The 14,021-nt window shown below is 38.6% G+C and overlaps 1 protein-coding gene across 2 annotated transcripts in view; it reads left to right on the forward strand.

Annotated features, from left to right (window-relative positions):
* Window positions 1–13,438, forward strand: part of erbb4b (erb-b2 receptor tyrosine kinase 4b) — a 318,456-nt gene extending 305,018 nt beyond the window's left edge. For both annotated transcript variants that reach the window (XM_051905832.1, XM_051905833.1), the window contains 4 exons: window positions 94–191; window positions 435–605; window positions 5,438–5,771; window positions 7,118–13,438. In XM_051905832.1, coding sequence (XP_051761792.1) covers window positions 94–191; window positions 435–605; window positions 5,438–5,771; window positions 7,118–7,803 — 1,289 coding nt within the window. In that variant the 3' untranslated portion in view covers window positions 7,804–13,438. The remainder of the gene's footprint in view (window positions 1–93; window positions 192–434; window positions 606–5,437; window positions 5,772–7,117) is intronic.
* The last annotated feature ends 583 nt before the right edge of the window (window positions 13,439–14,021 follow it).

The following is a 14,021-nucleotide window of genomic DNA, read 5'->3' on the forward strand; positions in this document are numbered from 1 at the left end:
CTTTTAAATGTATTTTAACAGAGTGTTCATTGCATTGTTTATCCATTGTGTTCTACTTTGCTGACTGAAGTTGTGCTATGTGTGCCCCTCCAGGCTGGATGATAGATGCAGACAGCAGACCAAGATTCAAGGAGCTTGCAGCAGAGTTCTGCCGAATGGCAAGAGACCCACAACGTTACCTAGTCATCCAGGTAAGAGCCTTACAGCTCAGATCAAATGACCAAGATTGTGATGAGAGTCAAGGATCTTAAGTTCAGTTCAGTTTATTTATAAAGCACACTTATAAAGAACAGACTGTTGTGCTGTACAATAATAAAATATATAACAGAATAAATAATAAATAAAACAAGTAAGTATAAAACAAGTGAGTATCATAAAAGTGTTATTTTTCTGCATAATGCATAGTATCTCAAGCCTGATGCTCTCTGTACCAGGGGGATGACCGCATGAAGCTGCCCAGCCCCAATGATAGTAAGTTCTTTCAAAGTCTGCTAGATGAGGAAGAACTGGAAGATCTGATGGATGCCGAGGAGTATTTGGTGCCACAAGCCTTCGGTATTCCTCCACTGGCATACACAACCAGATCACGCATGGACCCCAACAGAGTGAGTGTACTAACAGTTCGCACACTCACACACTGTGTCTTTAGGTTCAGTAATTTAATAAACCATGCTGTCAGCGACAGTATATAGCAGAGACGGGCCATTTGTATTACAATGAATGGGGGAAATTGAAATGCTCAATCGAGGCGCCTCTAGTAAAGAAAGTCCTGTCTAAATAAAGAGCCACTCAGCAAAGTCAGGCTTGGTCTTTACAACACTTGCTTCTTGTTTGGTGATGCAAAATGAGAATTGGCTAGACCAAACCTGAAATGTACTAAATGTACTTTTTGTGCTGATTGCTGATACATTAGCATTCAAAGGTTTGAGGTCAGTAAGATTTATTTTTTAATTCAGCAAGGATGCATTAAATTGATCAAAAGTGGCAATAAAGACTACCTAAAAAAAATCTATATTATTTCAATATTATTCTATATTCTTTTAAACTTTCTATTCAAATGTATCATGGTTTCCACAACAATGTTATAACACTGATAATAAGAAATTATTCTGGAGCACCAAATCAGGATATTAAAATGATTTCTGTAGAAAACTGGAATAATGGCTGCTTAAAATTCATTATTAAATGAAAATATATTAAAATATAAAACCAGCCTTATAAATCCAGCCTTGGTGAGAGACTTCTTAAACATTAAAAAAAAAAAAAAATCTTACTGACTGTTTTGAACAATAGCACATTATAAGTTTAACAAGCAGTTTTTGAGTGTTTCCCTATTCAATAAAATATGTGCTATACCTGTATGACAGACTTGAATGAACTGACTTGCCTTGAAAGGGACTTTGGGATCCGTCAAGGTTTAGTGCCTAAATCAGATTGTATTTTGTCCATGCAATTGTGTGAAGTCTTCCAAAATCATTGGATTGTCATCATTTTCATTATTATTCATTATTAAATGAAAATATATTAAAATATAAAAAAGTTATTTTAAACTGTAATAATATTTCACATTATTACTGTTTTTTACTTGAGTTTTCAGCAAATAAATCCAGCCTTGGTGAGCATGAGCGAATTCTTATAATAAACTAATAAAATAAACTTTTTTTTTTTTTTTTTTTTTTTTTTTTTTTTAAATCTTACTGACCATTACAATAGCACATTATAATTTTAACAAGCAGTTTTTGAGTGTTTCCCTGTTCAATAAGATAGGTGCTATACCTGTATGACAGACTTGAATGAACTGACTTGCCTTGAAAGGGATTTCCGTCAAGGTTTAGTGCATAAATCAGATTGCATTTTCTTTCAAAATTATTGTATTGTCATCATTTTAACTCTTTAAAGCTCCTACCACTTCATCTGAATACTTTAGTAAGTCCTAGATTTGTTTTGGTAAAAGGTTTGGAATCAATTAGCTTTGGTGGCATTCTTCAGGACAATTGTATAGAATGTAGCATTTGAGTCTTGTCAAATATTGAAATATTTCTTTAGTAGGCAAAGGACAAGAGGTCGCTGATGCATTGACACATACATCATGCATGCAACACCTTCAAATTTGGGCATTTTGCACATATTTACATATTTTAGGATAGCTTTTACATTTTAATGCACTTTTAGTTCTCACTCTATGAATCTCTATTTATTGCTTGTCTGAGGCTGAATTGAGTTTTCAGATGAGTCTATCATCTAACTGACGTTGACCTTGGAGTGGATGGATGCTCCCCTAGCCAATTAAGTGCCGCCCATGCGAGTATCTCAGAAAGCCCAGCCCACCATTCCTACACTGACAGATGCTATAATCTCCCAGAACGAACTTGTCTGCCATTGAAATATGAAATCACGAATGCGATGACAACAAAAAAAGAAGTCTCATTCATAGCATAAATAATGTCCCCCTGTTGATGAAGGGTATTGAAATGCTGAGATTCACAGTCTTTTTTTATTTATAGATGCTAATTTGTCTTAGAAAGCGGCAGTGCTTTTGTGACACGCATTAAGGTTTTCCTGTGGAGTGGGGGAGGAAAATAAAGTCGCCCTCAAATACGTGTGCCTATAATGGGCTCCATGCCTGGGCTTTCATTACAGAGGCATGCCAGTGTAAATAACTGGGTCCTCACTAAAGTGAAGATGATATTTGCCCATAGACAGGAAGTCCAGTGTGGGTATTTGCTCTGTGTTAGTAAGCCATGAGCATGTTATTAACTGTTGGTATGCGCACCGGCAATGGGAAAGGACAATCAATTGGGATGCAGTTCGAACAGCTCTTAACTGTAACTTAGAAAGACAAAATCTCAGGGTTCAATCAGTCTTTGCCAGGGACTTAGAAGGGATTTAGTGAGGGTGTGAGAGTGTGTGGGAGGGGTGGGTGTGATGAAATGTTTCCTCTTTTCGCCTGGACCGTGTTCGCTAACCATGTGTGCCATTTTGTATTCTAACTTGCGTTTTGTTTTCGTCTAACTGGGAGAGAAAAGAGAGTGAGCGGTATGAATATCAATGAGGGACATCAATCCTTCAGAGCCTCTTTGGAACATTACAGAAATCTTTCGCCTGCAGTTTGCCGTATAAACTGAGCTTTGGGAAAACAAAACTCTGCCAAATAACCCAAACAGCGGATTGCAATATTAACTCAAATTCATCTCTACTCAAAATGTTGTGAAGTTTGAGCATAATGGAAAAAGCACATTTTTGTGCATGTGTGTTTCAGCTCTGCCTTGGTCACGGAGTTGTAAATGTTTAATGGGAAACTAGGAAAAAAGCTTTTTTTTTTTCAGGTTTGGCATAAACATTAACAACTACTTTAATAAACTTTTTTTTTTTTTTAAATGAGTTGGTAAATTCCTCAAACCTAAGTATGGCTGTATGGTATGATGGAATGTACCATGTGATGGTAGAAATCTGTGTATTTTAAATTAAAGTTAATTTTGAAAAATATGTTTTTATTCATTTTGTAATAAGTAAATATATTTTATACATATATTTAAATATTTATTTTGTATTCCTTAGATGATTATTCCTTATTCAATAATTTGATTATTCATTTATTGAATAATTAAAGGGGTGTTTGATTGTGATTTAAATTTTTTTACTTTAGTTAGTGTGTAATGTTGCTGTTAGAGCATAAACAACATCTGCAAAGTTACGACGCTCAAAGTTCAATGCAAAGGGAGATATTTTCTTTTAAAGAATTCTCTGTTTAAGGACTACAACAAATGGCTGGTAGGGACTACAACGAGCTTCTTCCCTTGTTAGTGACAAAACTAACCCTAAAATTTACATAAACCCTGCCCCCAAGGACATTCAACAAAGGGGGTGAGGCCATGTTGGGCTGCTTTAGAGAAGAGGAAGAGTTGTAGTAGAGTGTTGTTACTATGCCATCATTTTACGCCGGACTGCTTCACAAACGAGGGTCAATTCAATGCTGGTCGATGAGTTGAATCAACTCCACAGTAACTACATAAATTTATCCACTAACCGTACAGAAACGTCCAGATGCATTCTCCAGCTTTGTTGTTGAGCAACTGAAGTGCGAGCTGTTAAAGCTCCACCCTTTTCTGGAAAGCAGGCCAGGAGCAGCAGCTTATTTGAATTTAAAGGGACACACACAAAAACTGTGTGTTTTTGCTCACACCCAAACGGGCAAATTTGACAAGCTATAATAAATGATATAATAAATGACAATTACTCTTCGGCATCCATTAGATCCAGACTGCTCAAAGAGCATTGTGGGTGTGTGCTGGGGAAGACAGGATGGGAAAAGAGAAAGAGAGATGAGGCGGGTGTGTTGTGGTTAGTGGAGAGGCGGAGGAAAGGGGAAAAAAGGAAACAGTCATTGAATTCAGGACAAGAGTTTCTCTGAGCAGACAGAGCACCTGCAAACTTACTGCAGAGAGATCGCAGCATTAATAGAAATGTACAACTACGGTTCTAGGTATTACCATGTTTTTGTAATGGTATATATCACACTATAGCTATTTTGGGGGGAAATTCAAATTTAGGGGGGGGAAATTGGGTGCCTATTTTTGGATAAAGCAGTGAATTCTTTACAAAAATCATATTTTTTTCTTTGTATTTGGATTTTGATGGACACAAGCTAAGCGGCACAATTGTTTGTTTTTAAAACAAAGAAAAAAGTAGAACTAGTAAAGTAGAACAGAAAAACAAAGGGTATTAAATGGATCTTTGTGCCTGGATTCTGATTGAATTATTAGTAATACCATTGTATTCTCTGAAATACTTTAGAGCAGGGGTGGTCAATGTTACCTGGAGTTTAGCTCCAACCCTGATGAAATCTCACCTGCCTGTAGATTTCTAGTAACCCATAAGACCTTGATTATCTTGTTCAGGTGTGTTTGATTAGGGTTAGAGCAAAACTCTGCAGGACTGTGGCTCTCCAGGACCGACGTTGGCCCTCCCTGCTTTAGAGAACCATATATATACCATAATGAATGAATATGGCATGGTATTGTTCAGTACCGTGGTAGATATTAAATTAACATGGTCTTACCATCTGATACTGTAAATTTGTCCCGTGGCCGCGTGAATTTTTGCAACAGTTTTGCCGCCACAGTACTTTATTATAAAGAAGTTCACAGCGAGACCGAAAAACAAAGACAGGCAGATGGAGAGAATCTGAGGATTAGGAATAAGAAAAAAACAAATAGTTTAATTGTGATGAGATTTCTAATTGCATCAGGAGAGCTATGTTCCCACACTTTCATCTGTTCATTCACTGTTGCCAAGTTTTCATTAAATCTCATAAACTGTATTAATATTTGGAGTCTCACTAGCATAAAATATTTGACTCTTTTGAAGTGTTTAATTGTAAAGCAAACAGAAATATTTCACTGCAGAGATACAAATAGGCTTGTTTGTGATTCTGCAGAACCAGTTCGCATACCAGGACGGCAGCTTCGGCATGGAGGAGATGATGGCCACTATCCCGCGGGTCGTGGCTGTGTCCGCGGTCAGCCCAGGCTGTTCCGCTCAGAAGCAGTCTATGGCCCAGCAGGGGGCCTCAGGGTCCTCTGAGGCATTTGAGGACAGTCGCTGTAATGGCACTCTCAGGAAGAAGGCTTCACCCAGGGCGAGCACTGGGGAGGACAGCAGTGGCCAGCGGTACAGCGCAGATCCAACCGTGATACTGTGTGAGCGTGGAGCCAGAGCTGAGCCCGACCAGGATGGATACATGAGCGCTATGCAGGACAAAAAGCCCTCAGGTACTGGAGGAATAAACTGGAGCAAGCAGGAGTGGTAGAGGAGATTGATCTAAGAGAGCTCACATAGAGATGTTACGCTTTTTACAGTTGAAATTTTTATCCAGTGTCATTGCTAACCCTGTGTTGTTTTTGTTCAATGATTCATGCTGTTCATGCTTTTACCCAGTGGTTAGTGATTAATCCTTTGTAGTCAGGTTTTGAGATTTCGCTTTGTAAATTTAAAAACCCTGGGTTAGAGCCTCAACAAATACAGCACAAAACCTAGTTTAATAACTGCTTGTTCATCTGTGTAAATTTCACCATATCCACTCTGGATGTTTTAAAGGGATTGGTCACCAAAAAATAAAAATTGTCATTTTTCGTCAGACATTCGTCTGTGGAACACTAAAGAAGATATTTTAAAGAATGTTAGAAACCAAACTACATTGTATGGACAATGAAAAAAATTCTTAAAATGTTATTTGGTGTTCCACAGAATTTTAATTTTTGTGTCAACCATCCCTTTAAGTCTTATGAAATATAAATACAAATGCAAAAACAAAGACACACACAACCATATATATATATATATATATATATTCTCAAGGGAGCATTTGACATCATTTTGACCTTTTTGACTTCCCCTTAGATGTTGAAATTAAATAGAGCCTGTGAAAGTTTCTGACGGTTCAAATCTAATGCATATTTAATGAGGAAAGCATGTGATTGGCTGACTGTTGCTAATCATTAAAAGTTGCCAAGACATTAAGACAAGACACTACAGCAAAACATGCTTTTTCAGGCATTAATTTTGCTAGTGGAAAGAAAATATCCAAAATACACATTCAAGTTTTTATTACACTTTATTTGCATCTGAATATTTCAAATACAATACAAATCTTTAAACGCTGTTTTCTTAAAATGAGTGTTTTCTCATGCATTGAGCCAGAAATTTCCACTTCAATAGTACTTAGATGCACCAAACTTTCCAGTTTTATTCCTATTACTGTTATTAATCAACTAGAAAAGAAGTGATATATATATATATATATATATATATATATATATATATATATATATATAGTTAATTTTTACCCTTTTCACATATTGTGTCTTGCCTTAAAGATTTTAGGATAGTATGAAAAAAAGTTACTAAATCTTTGGCTAATTTGTGTTAATTCTTGCACAGTCCTGGACTCGCTATATAACTATAATTGAGGGCATATCAGAGGGCATGCAATTGAGTCTGTGTAGAAAACCTGTTTAAATCAATGGTAGTCGACGTTATCCTTAGAGCGCTAGCTGACACAATGTTCTCAATCTGCCCACCTTCTCTATTCTCACTGCTCTTTTCTTTTCTCTCACAGATTATCTCAACCCTGTGGAGGAGAACCCCTTTGTCACCCATCGCAGAAATGGAGAGGTCCACACTCTGGAGCGAGGTTACCACAGCACCTCCAACGGGCAGCCCAAGATGGAGGATGAGTACGTCAATGACCCGCTGTACCTCAACACCTTCCATAACTCTGGAGAAAAAAGCCACGACATTCTGAGGAAGAACGGAGCCCCTGTGGCGCACACGTCAGTGGCAGCAGCAGTAGTAGCAGCAAATACTGGAACTTCCAACAGCCAAAATCTTTCCCAGACCATGCAACCAGCAGCACCAAGTGCACACATCACAACACAGCCGCTGTACCAAGGCAAACAAAGCATTTCCACCCTCTCAGGCCACACCCTCCACTCCGCCCATCCCGGACACACCCTCCACCCAACACACACCCTCCATCCTGCTCACTCCGGGACCATCAAAGCCGACATAAAGCCCAAAAAGACATTTGACAATCCTGAGTACTGGCAGCACAGTCTTCCCCCCAAGGCCACTCTCCACAACCCCGAGTATCTGCAGGACTGCAGCACACGCTTCTTCTATCGGCAAAACGGCCGGATCCGACCCGCCGTGGCCGAGAACCAGGAGTACCTGTCGGAGTATGCGCTAAAACCGGGCACCGTGTTGCCGCCACCTCCCTACCGCCAGAGGAACACTGTTGTGTAGCAACAACGACCGAGAGAAAGAAGGAAAGATGGAGGTAAAGAGAGAGTCATAGTGTGTTCTCACCCTGGCTCTCACACCAGCATCCTGATCTCTCCGCTCCTCTCTGAACTGGATTTAACACCCAACCTCCAACGACCTGGAACTGATCCACTTGGGTGAGCTTCTCCTCCAGAGGCACTGGTCACATATGACCACATCAATCAAAGCTCCTTCCTGCTTGTCTCTCCTCACTCCGATCCCCATTAAGACCTTTCCCTCTACCTGACCCCACCTATTGAAAAGCGATACTGTTCCCAACATAAAATACTGTAGATGTTACGCTCATCTCATTGAAAGCAAGTACTGATTATGACATGCAACGTGGGTCGATCCAATAGCAGAGAGGAGTCATTCTTTTGTGCAATTACAGAAATGTTTATCATTTATCTTGTTTTTGGGATTTTTATTTGAAGCTATTATATGATCTGTTGTAATTTATGACTTTGGTTAGCATTATTTGTTTTAGCACTCCATACATGATTATATGAGACAGATGTGTTGTACTCGAAATATCGTCATGGGCCCTTGAGACAACAGGGCCCAAAAAGGTCCTTGATGTCGCCTACTAACTGAAACTCATAAAAATGTAAGCGACAGGCCTGGTTGTATGTTACATACAAAAACATATGTTCATTACAGTGTGGTGTCAACCAGGACCTTTGATCACATCCTTCTCGGATCTTCAAAAGACAACACATTGTGTGATGTTCTGTTCGAAATATCTCCATAATTCATCTGGTTTTATGCACATATATCATATTACTCAAACAAGGCACTTTTTATTACTTATATTGAGCCGTACTTATAATTCGCAAGACTGGAACGATTCACAACTGGAAACAGTCCAGCGGTCCGCATTAGAGGTCTGTAAAACTACTTGTGTAAAGGCAATTTGATGAAGAGAAGCACTCCGTGCTGAGAACAGTATCAGCCCGCATATGAACGAGACCGTACCACAGCCCGCCACAAAATCAATAACTTCATAAAAGCAGATCTGCAACAGTCTACTGTAATAACATTTTTATTGTCGATCTAGCCAGCATTGATCTGTACGCTCACGGAGTTGTCACCTTAAGGTAGCCTTCCTTATTTTGTCATTTAATGTGTGGAATAAAAAACCCAGATTGGGTCTACCTTGAACTTTAGAAGCTAAAATCAATACTAGCGACCAACAGCGTCCACGTAGACGGATCTACTGCGGCGAATGGATATTTACACAGCTACGGAGGCCCAGGTTTGCACGGAAGACTCAACAGCACACAACGCCTGGCTCCAGTTCTGAAATACGGCCGGAAAACTGTTACAACTGTATAAACTTTATCCACGTGCGAGTCGATGAGATGCACAAGACTTGCGACCAAGATGGCAGCTTTTTGTAGCTGGGTACATTTAAACTGCAACAATGAGGGACATTTTGAAATCGAGAAGACAAGGAGTACCATCATACAGTACTATGAGGAACAAATGAGAACGTATGAATGGAATATTTGCCCCGAGGTCAGAGATGAGACTGCCTCAAATCTGTCATCTCCATTTGAACTGTCTCCCTTAACAACTTTTCTATAAGAAGCATCTCATGGAGCCACACGGATACAAGTTAAGGAAGATAACGCAGCTTATGTGAGCATGTTGGAAAACAACTGCTACATCTTCAATACCAACCACGCCATCCCGGTTTCTAGGGCCAGGTTCATGTATAGTTTTGAACACTGCCAGTCACTATGCTTTTCTGCAAAGAGGAATAATAATGATGTTGTGTTGCTGGTTTGGAGATGTGAAATGGTTTTATAGCACTTACAGCCTGGCACAGCCGCATGAGTTTGTTTTAAACACCAACGGCACTGATTGAATACTCATTTATTATAATCATAGCTCACATGACGATAGCAAACACCACCCGCCAACATGCGTTTGTTTTGCTCTGTCATTTTTTTTCCTTTTGTATGAAGGTTTACGGATACATGGAGCACTTTAATTAATGAACATAACAAAGATAGAGTGGAGTTCCTTTCATTGTGGATATTGCTGTTCCCATGTGATAACAGATTAGACAAATGACATTTTTGGCTCTCTACTGGAAACGAAATCAGGGAATGTTAGTGATGCGCAGTAATTTTGCCAAACACAGATGTTTACTAATTGAAGTATTAATCTCAAGCTTTTAACCTTAAAAATAATATGATTAGAGCAGAATTTAAGTTGGGTTGCAGTAAAAGAACGCTAAGATTACCTATAACAATAATATAAGACGTCTTTACAAGATGAAACTGATACTTGAAACTGCTTAATTTTAGCTCCTATAGAATTTGGAAATGTTTTAAAAGTTATGAAGTACATACAGTGTGTAGAACTAAGGCCAAATGATATTTTTATTCTTTTGTTATTTGTATTTGTGACAAACCCAATGCATAGTTATGTAAAGGCTTTTGGTTATGGTTATGAAAAGCTTAAAGTAGTACAACCTCCATGAAAACCCTCTTGCTTATTGTTCCAAGAGGGTTGAAGCTTTCAATTGCCATATGGGGGATGGACAGCTCTTCTCTCAACCCAATTAAAGACAAGAACCTCATGCATATGCTACTGATAACATCACCGCAGGTCAGGGTGTCTAAATCTACATATGTAGCAACTGCTGTGAATACAGGGTGGGGAAAGATCTACTAAATCTTTCGAGTGAGGAACAACTACACCAAAATGGAGGGGAAATGTGATATGAGAGACTGTTTGCAAAGGCTTTCACAGTTAAAGACTGTTAGAGGATGGGACTCATTATATTTGGAAACATTTCCACTTTCTGGGAAATGAGATTTAGTTGGAACACAAACATTTTGTCTCGCTGCACATTGTTAATTGGTGACTCACTTTTATCAAAATCTAGGAGAACACAAGACAGACATCTTGACATGAACTTGTGTAAATATAACTGAATGGACTTTGAGATAATTATGTGAAGAGTGGTGAGATATTGGTGAAGGCTTATATTCCCTTTTTTTTGCATAAAAAGATCTGATGGGTGAGTTCACTAAGAATGAAACCACTGATAACGCTTATTTGCACACGTGACCGATTCACTAAAATAATTATGCAGATCAGGTAACGGTACAAATGCACAGAGAATCTGTGTTGAATGCAATTTGTAAATCCCGATCTTGGTTGTGAATAATGTAGGAGACTTGAATCTCCAGCACTGAGATCCAGACACTTGAATCAACTCTTTATAATGCTTAAAGTGCACTTTACTACAGCTCGCATCTGGATATATGACTGGTGGTAATGTTCTTCTCCATCACTCAATCATCATTTGATGAATTATGTACGCAAAATGTACGCTAACATCTGCTTATATTGTAAAATGGCCTGATTTCTGTCAGGAGTAATAGGTCAATAGCAATGAGTTAAGTTGAATTTACATAATGCGTGTTTGTGCTGAAAACAATGACTTCATTTAAATAAAGCGCGGAACTATTTTACCACTTTTAGCGTATGGTTGAACTTGATTGTGGGTGATTGGTTAGAAAGTACAGGGTTTTGAGTTTAAAAAAGTGGTGCAACTGTTTAGGCCCCGTTTACACTAGTGCGTTTTTGTTTTAAAATGGTGTTTTAAAATGAAAACGATCCTCGTATACACTGGCGTTTCCACAGCGTGTCAGAAACAATCTCCGTCTACACTACACGGCCGAAAACGCTTGTCACATGACTGTTCATGCACACTGGGCATCCGCGTACAAGTGTAAACAATTGCCTCTTGCGCATGTAGGTAGCTGCAGTATTAAAAAAAAAAAATGCAGAGTTTAACGGCACAATGACTGCTAAAAATGACAACAAAGCCAGCAAAGATTGCAGTTCAGTCTCCATGTTACTGTTTACACGGTTGTTAAGGATACACAGAGCGAACATGGGCAGCCACGCCATCGTTTTCAAAAGTCTCCGTTTATACTGAAACACAACCCCGACATTTTCAAACTAAAATGGGGTCTGCAGCGTTTTCGAAAGTCTCCGTTTTTGAGGTTCGAAAACACCGGCGTATTGTAAACGACAGGTGTAACCATAGCAAAACTTGTGTGTTTTAAAACGAAAACGCACTAGTGTAAACGGAGCCTTAGTGAATTTACCCATTGATCTTTTTTTTTTTTCCTCCCTCATTTTTAAAACAACACATTTGTCAGCTAGTTGTAATATATGTGATTTAGGCACATAAAATCCCCTTCATAATTCTAAAGGGATTTATAAAGACCCTGCCATCTTTTATTTTACAGTATAGAGAGGCAATAAGCTTTACAAAATACAATGTATTTCAGTTTATCACATTACTGTTAGGGTACTTATAATATGTTAGGGCATTTAATGTTTAACACAAATTAATTTGCAGTGTTATTGAGTCTACCATTGCTGATCTGATCATGCATATTTGCATATCAAATTTGCAGTGTCAGATGGAAACAAGCACAAGTTGTTCTTTTGGGTCCTTCTCATTAGTTGTGTCAAGGTATTCGGAAAGTATCGGTAGACTAAGCACAGTTTAAAAAGTCATTTTATATCACAAAGGACAAATAAAGGGAAGAAAAACATCTTCCTGCAACATTGACATTTGGAATGGTTGTTCCTCATGATTTTACTACTGTACGTCAATGAGAAAATGTGAATAGTATTTTTATAGACAGTTGAATTGGCCAGATGTATTTGTAAATAGCTGGGAAACTTGCGCTCTTTTCGACTGACCTTTTTTTCCCCATTATGTTTTGTTCACTTATATTGTGTGTGACTGGTTATTCTTATTTGATGGCTGTATATATCTGTAATTTGAACAGCACATATTTGATTTTGTAGATCTTGCAGGTTCTTTTAGTACTTCGGTGTGTTTTTTCGTGACCGTATGTAGCCCGGCTTGGTGCTTTTTGTGTTCTTTAACCTCTGCCAATGCTCAAGAGGTAGATGTTTTCTTTCAGTCAGGTATAGCCTCCCCGGTTCACCCCACAATTTTCTCTTTTTGTACAGAATCCAGCGTGGGGAATCTGCAGCTGTGTGACGATAGCATTTGTATCTCCCAGAAATCTCTCTCAGCTCCAGTTAGGCTTTTCCTGACTTTAGTCCTGGTCATATCGGTAGTGTCTAGTTCTTTCTCAGTATATAATTCATAATCGTGCACGATCTCCCATCTCTTTTCACATCTGCAGCCAACCACGCGGTGAGCTCAGGCTTAGCCGAGGGTTGCGAGCGCAAACACGGTGAAAAATGAAGGCAAAAGCTACAGTCCCTGAGCTCAACCTTCTCAAATACATCCGCCACGGTGATCCTCCAAGAGATTCATAAGTCAGAGTTTATTATTCATGCTGTCAAGAGGACTAATTGCCTGGAGTGTTCATTTGGCCGTATTGTTATTGAGTGACGGCTCGTCAAAACTGAAGTCAAGTCTTGTCATTCTTGATCCAGGCATACAGTGAGAGTTGAGACGCCCATCTTCAGCTCTGGTCACAGTAACTTTCTCCACCACAGCTTTCCCATTCCCCAAAGCTAGAGCATTTAAATACTGTTTCACAGTTTTGTTACCTGAATCTATATTTTTAATTTAATATAAATAAATAAATACAACACCTGATATGTGAGTCTCTGTGGGTTTTTTTTTTTTTTTTTCCTTTTCAAAAGGGAATGCATCTCACATTCTTTACACATGACATTAAGACGGCTCAGAGATTTTTGCTTTTGAATGTCAAAATCTGACATTTTTTCACAGCATTTTGAATGTCTTGATGGATAGCGAGAGTGTGTCAAGTCTGCAGTCATCTCAAGGCAATGATTCAGAATTTCAGTCTCTTAAAATCAGATATACCACTTCAGAACACTTTCAGATTTCAAAATCACATACTACAACCTTTTTAAGCATCGTAAAAAAGCTGGAATATAACATCAAAATGTCACAGTGAACCACTAGAAGACATTCTGGCCAGATGTTCTTGAATGCATATTTTAACACTTTATTTCATCAGAAGTCTTGTTTAACTCGAGCCCTTTTTAGGTGGTAATTGTTTTATATGGGAATGTGAGCTAATTTCAGAAGAAAATTCATTGGCAAATTACTTGCTAGTCATGGGAAGTTGTGGCAGGACAGTTAACTTCAGTGAAATGTGTCATTTGAGGTTTTTATTTATTGTAATTGCTTGTTATTTTGTATTCTTAGGGAA

The sequence above is a fragment of the Ctenopharyngodon idella genome, chromosome 9 (genome assembly GCF_019924925.1).
Source record: "Ctenopharyngodon idella isolate HZGC_01 chromosome 9, HZGC01, whole genome shotgun sequence".
Taxonomy (NCBI): Eukaryota; Metazoa; Chordata; class Actinopteri; order Cypriniformes; family Xenocyprididae; genus Ctenopharyngodon; species Ctenopharyngodon idella.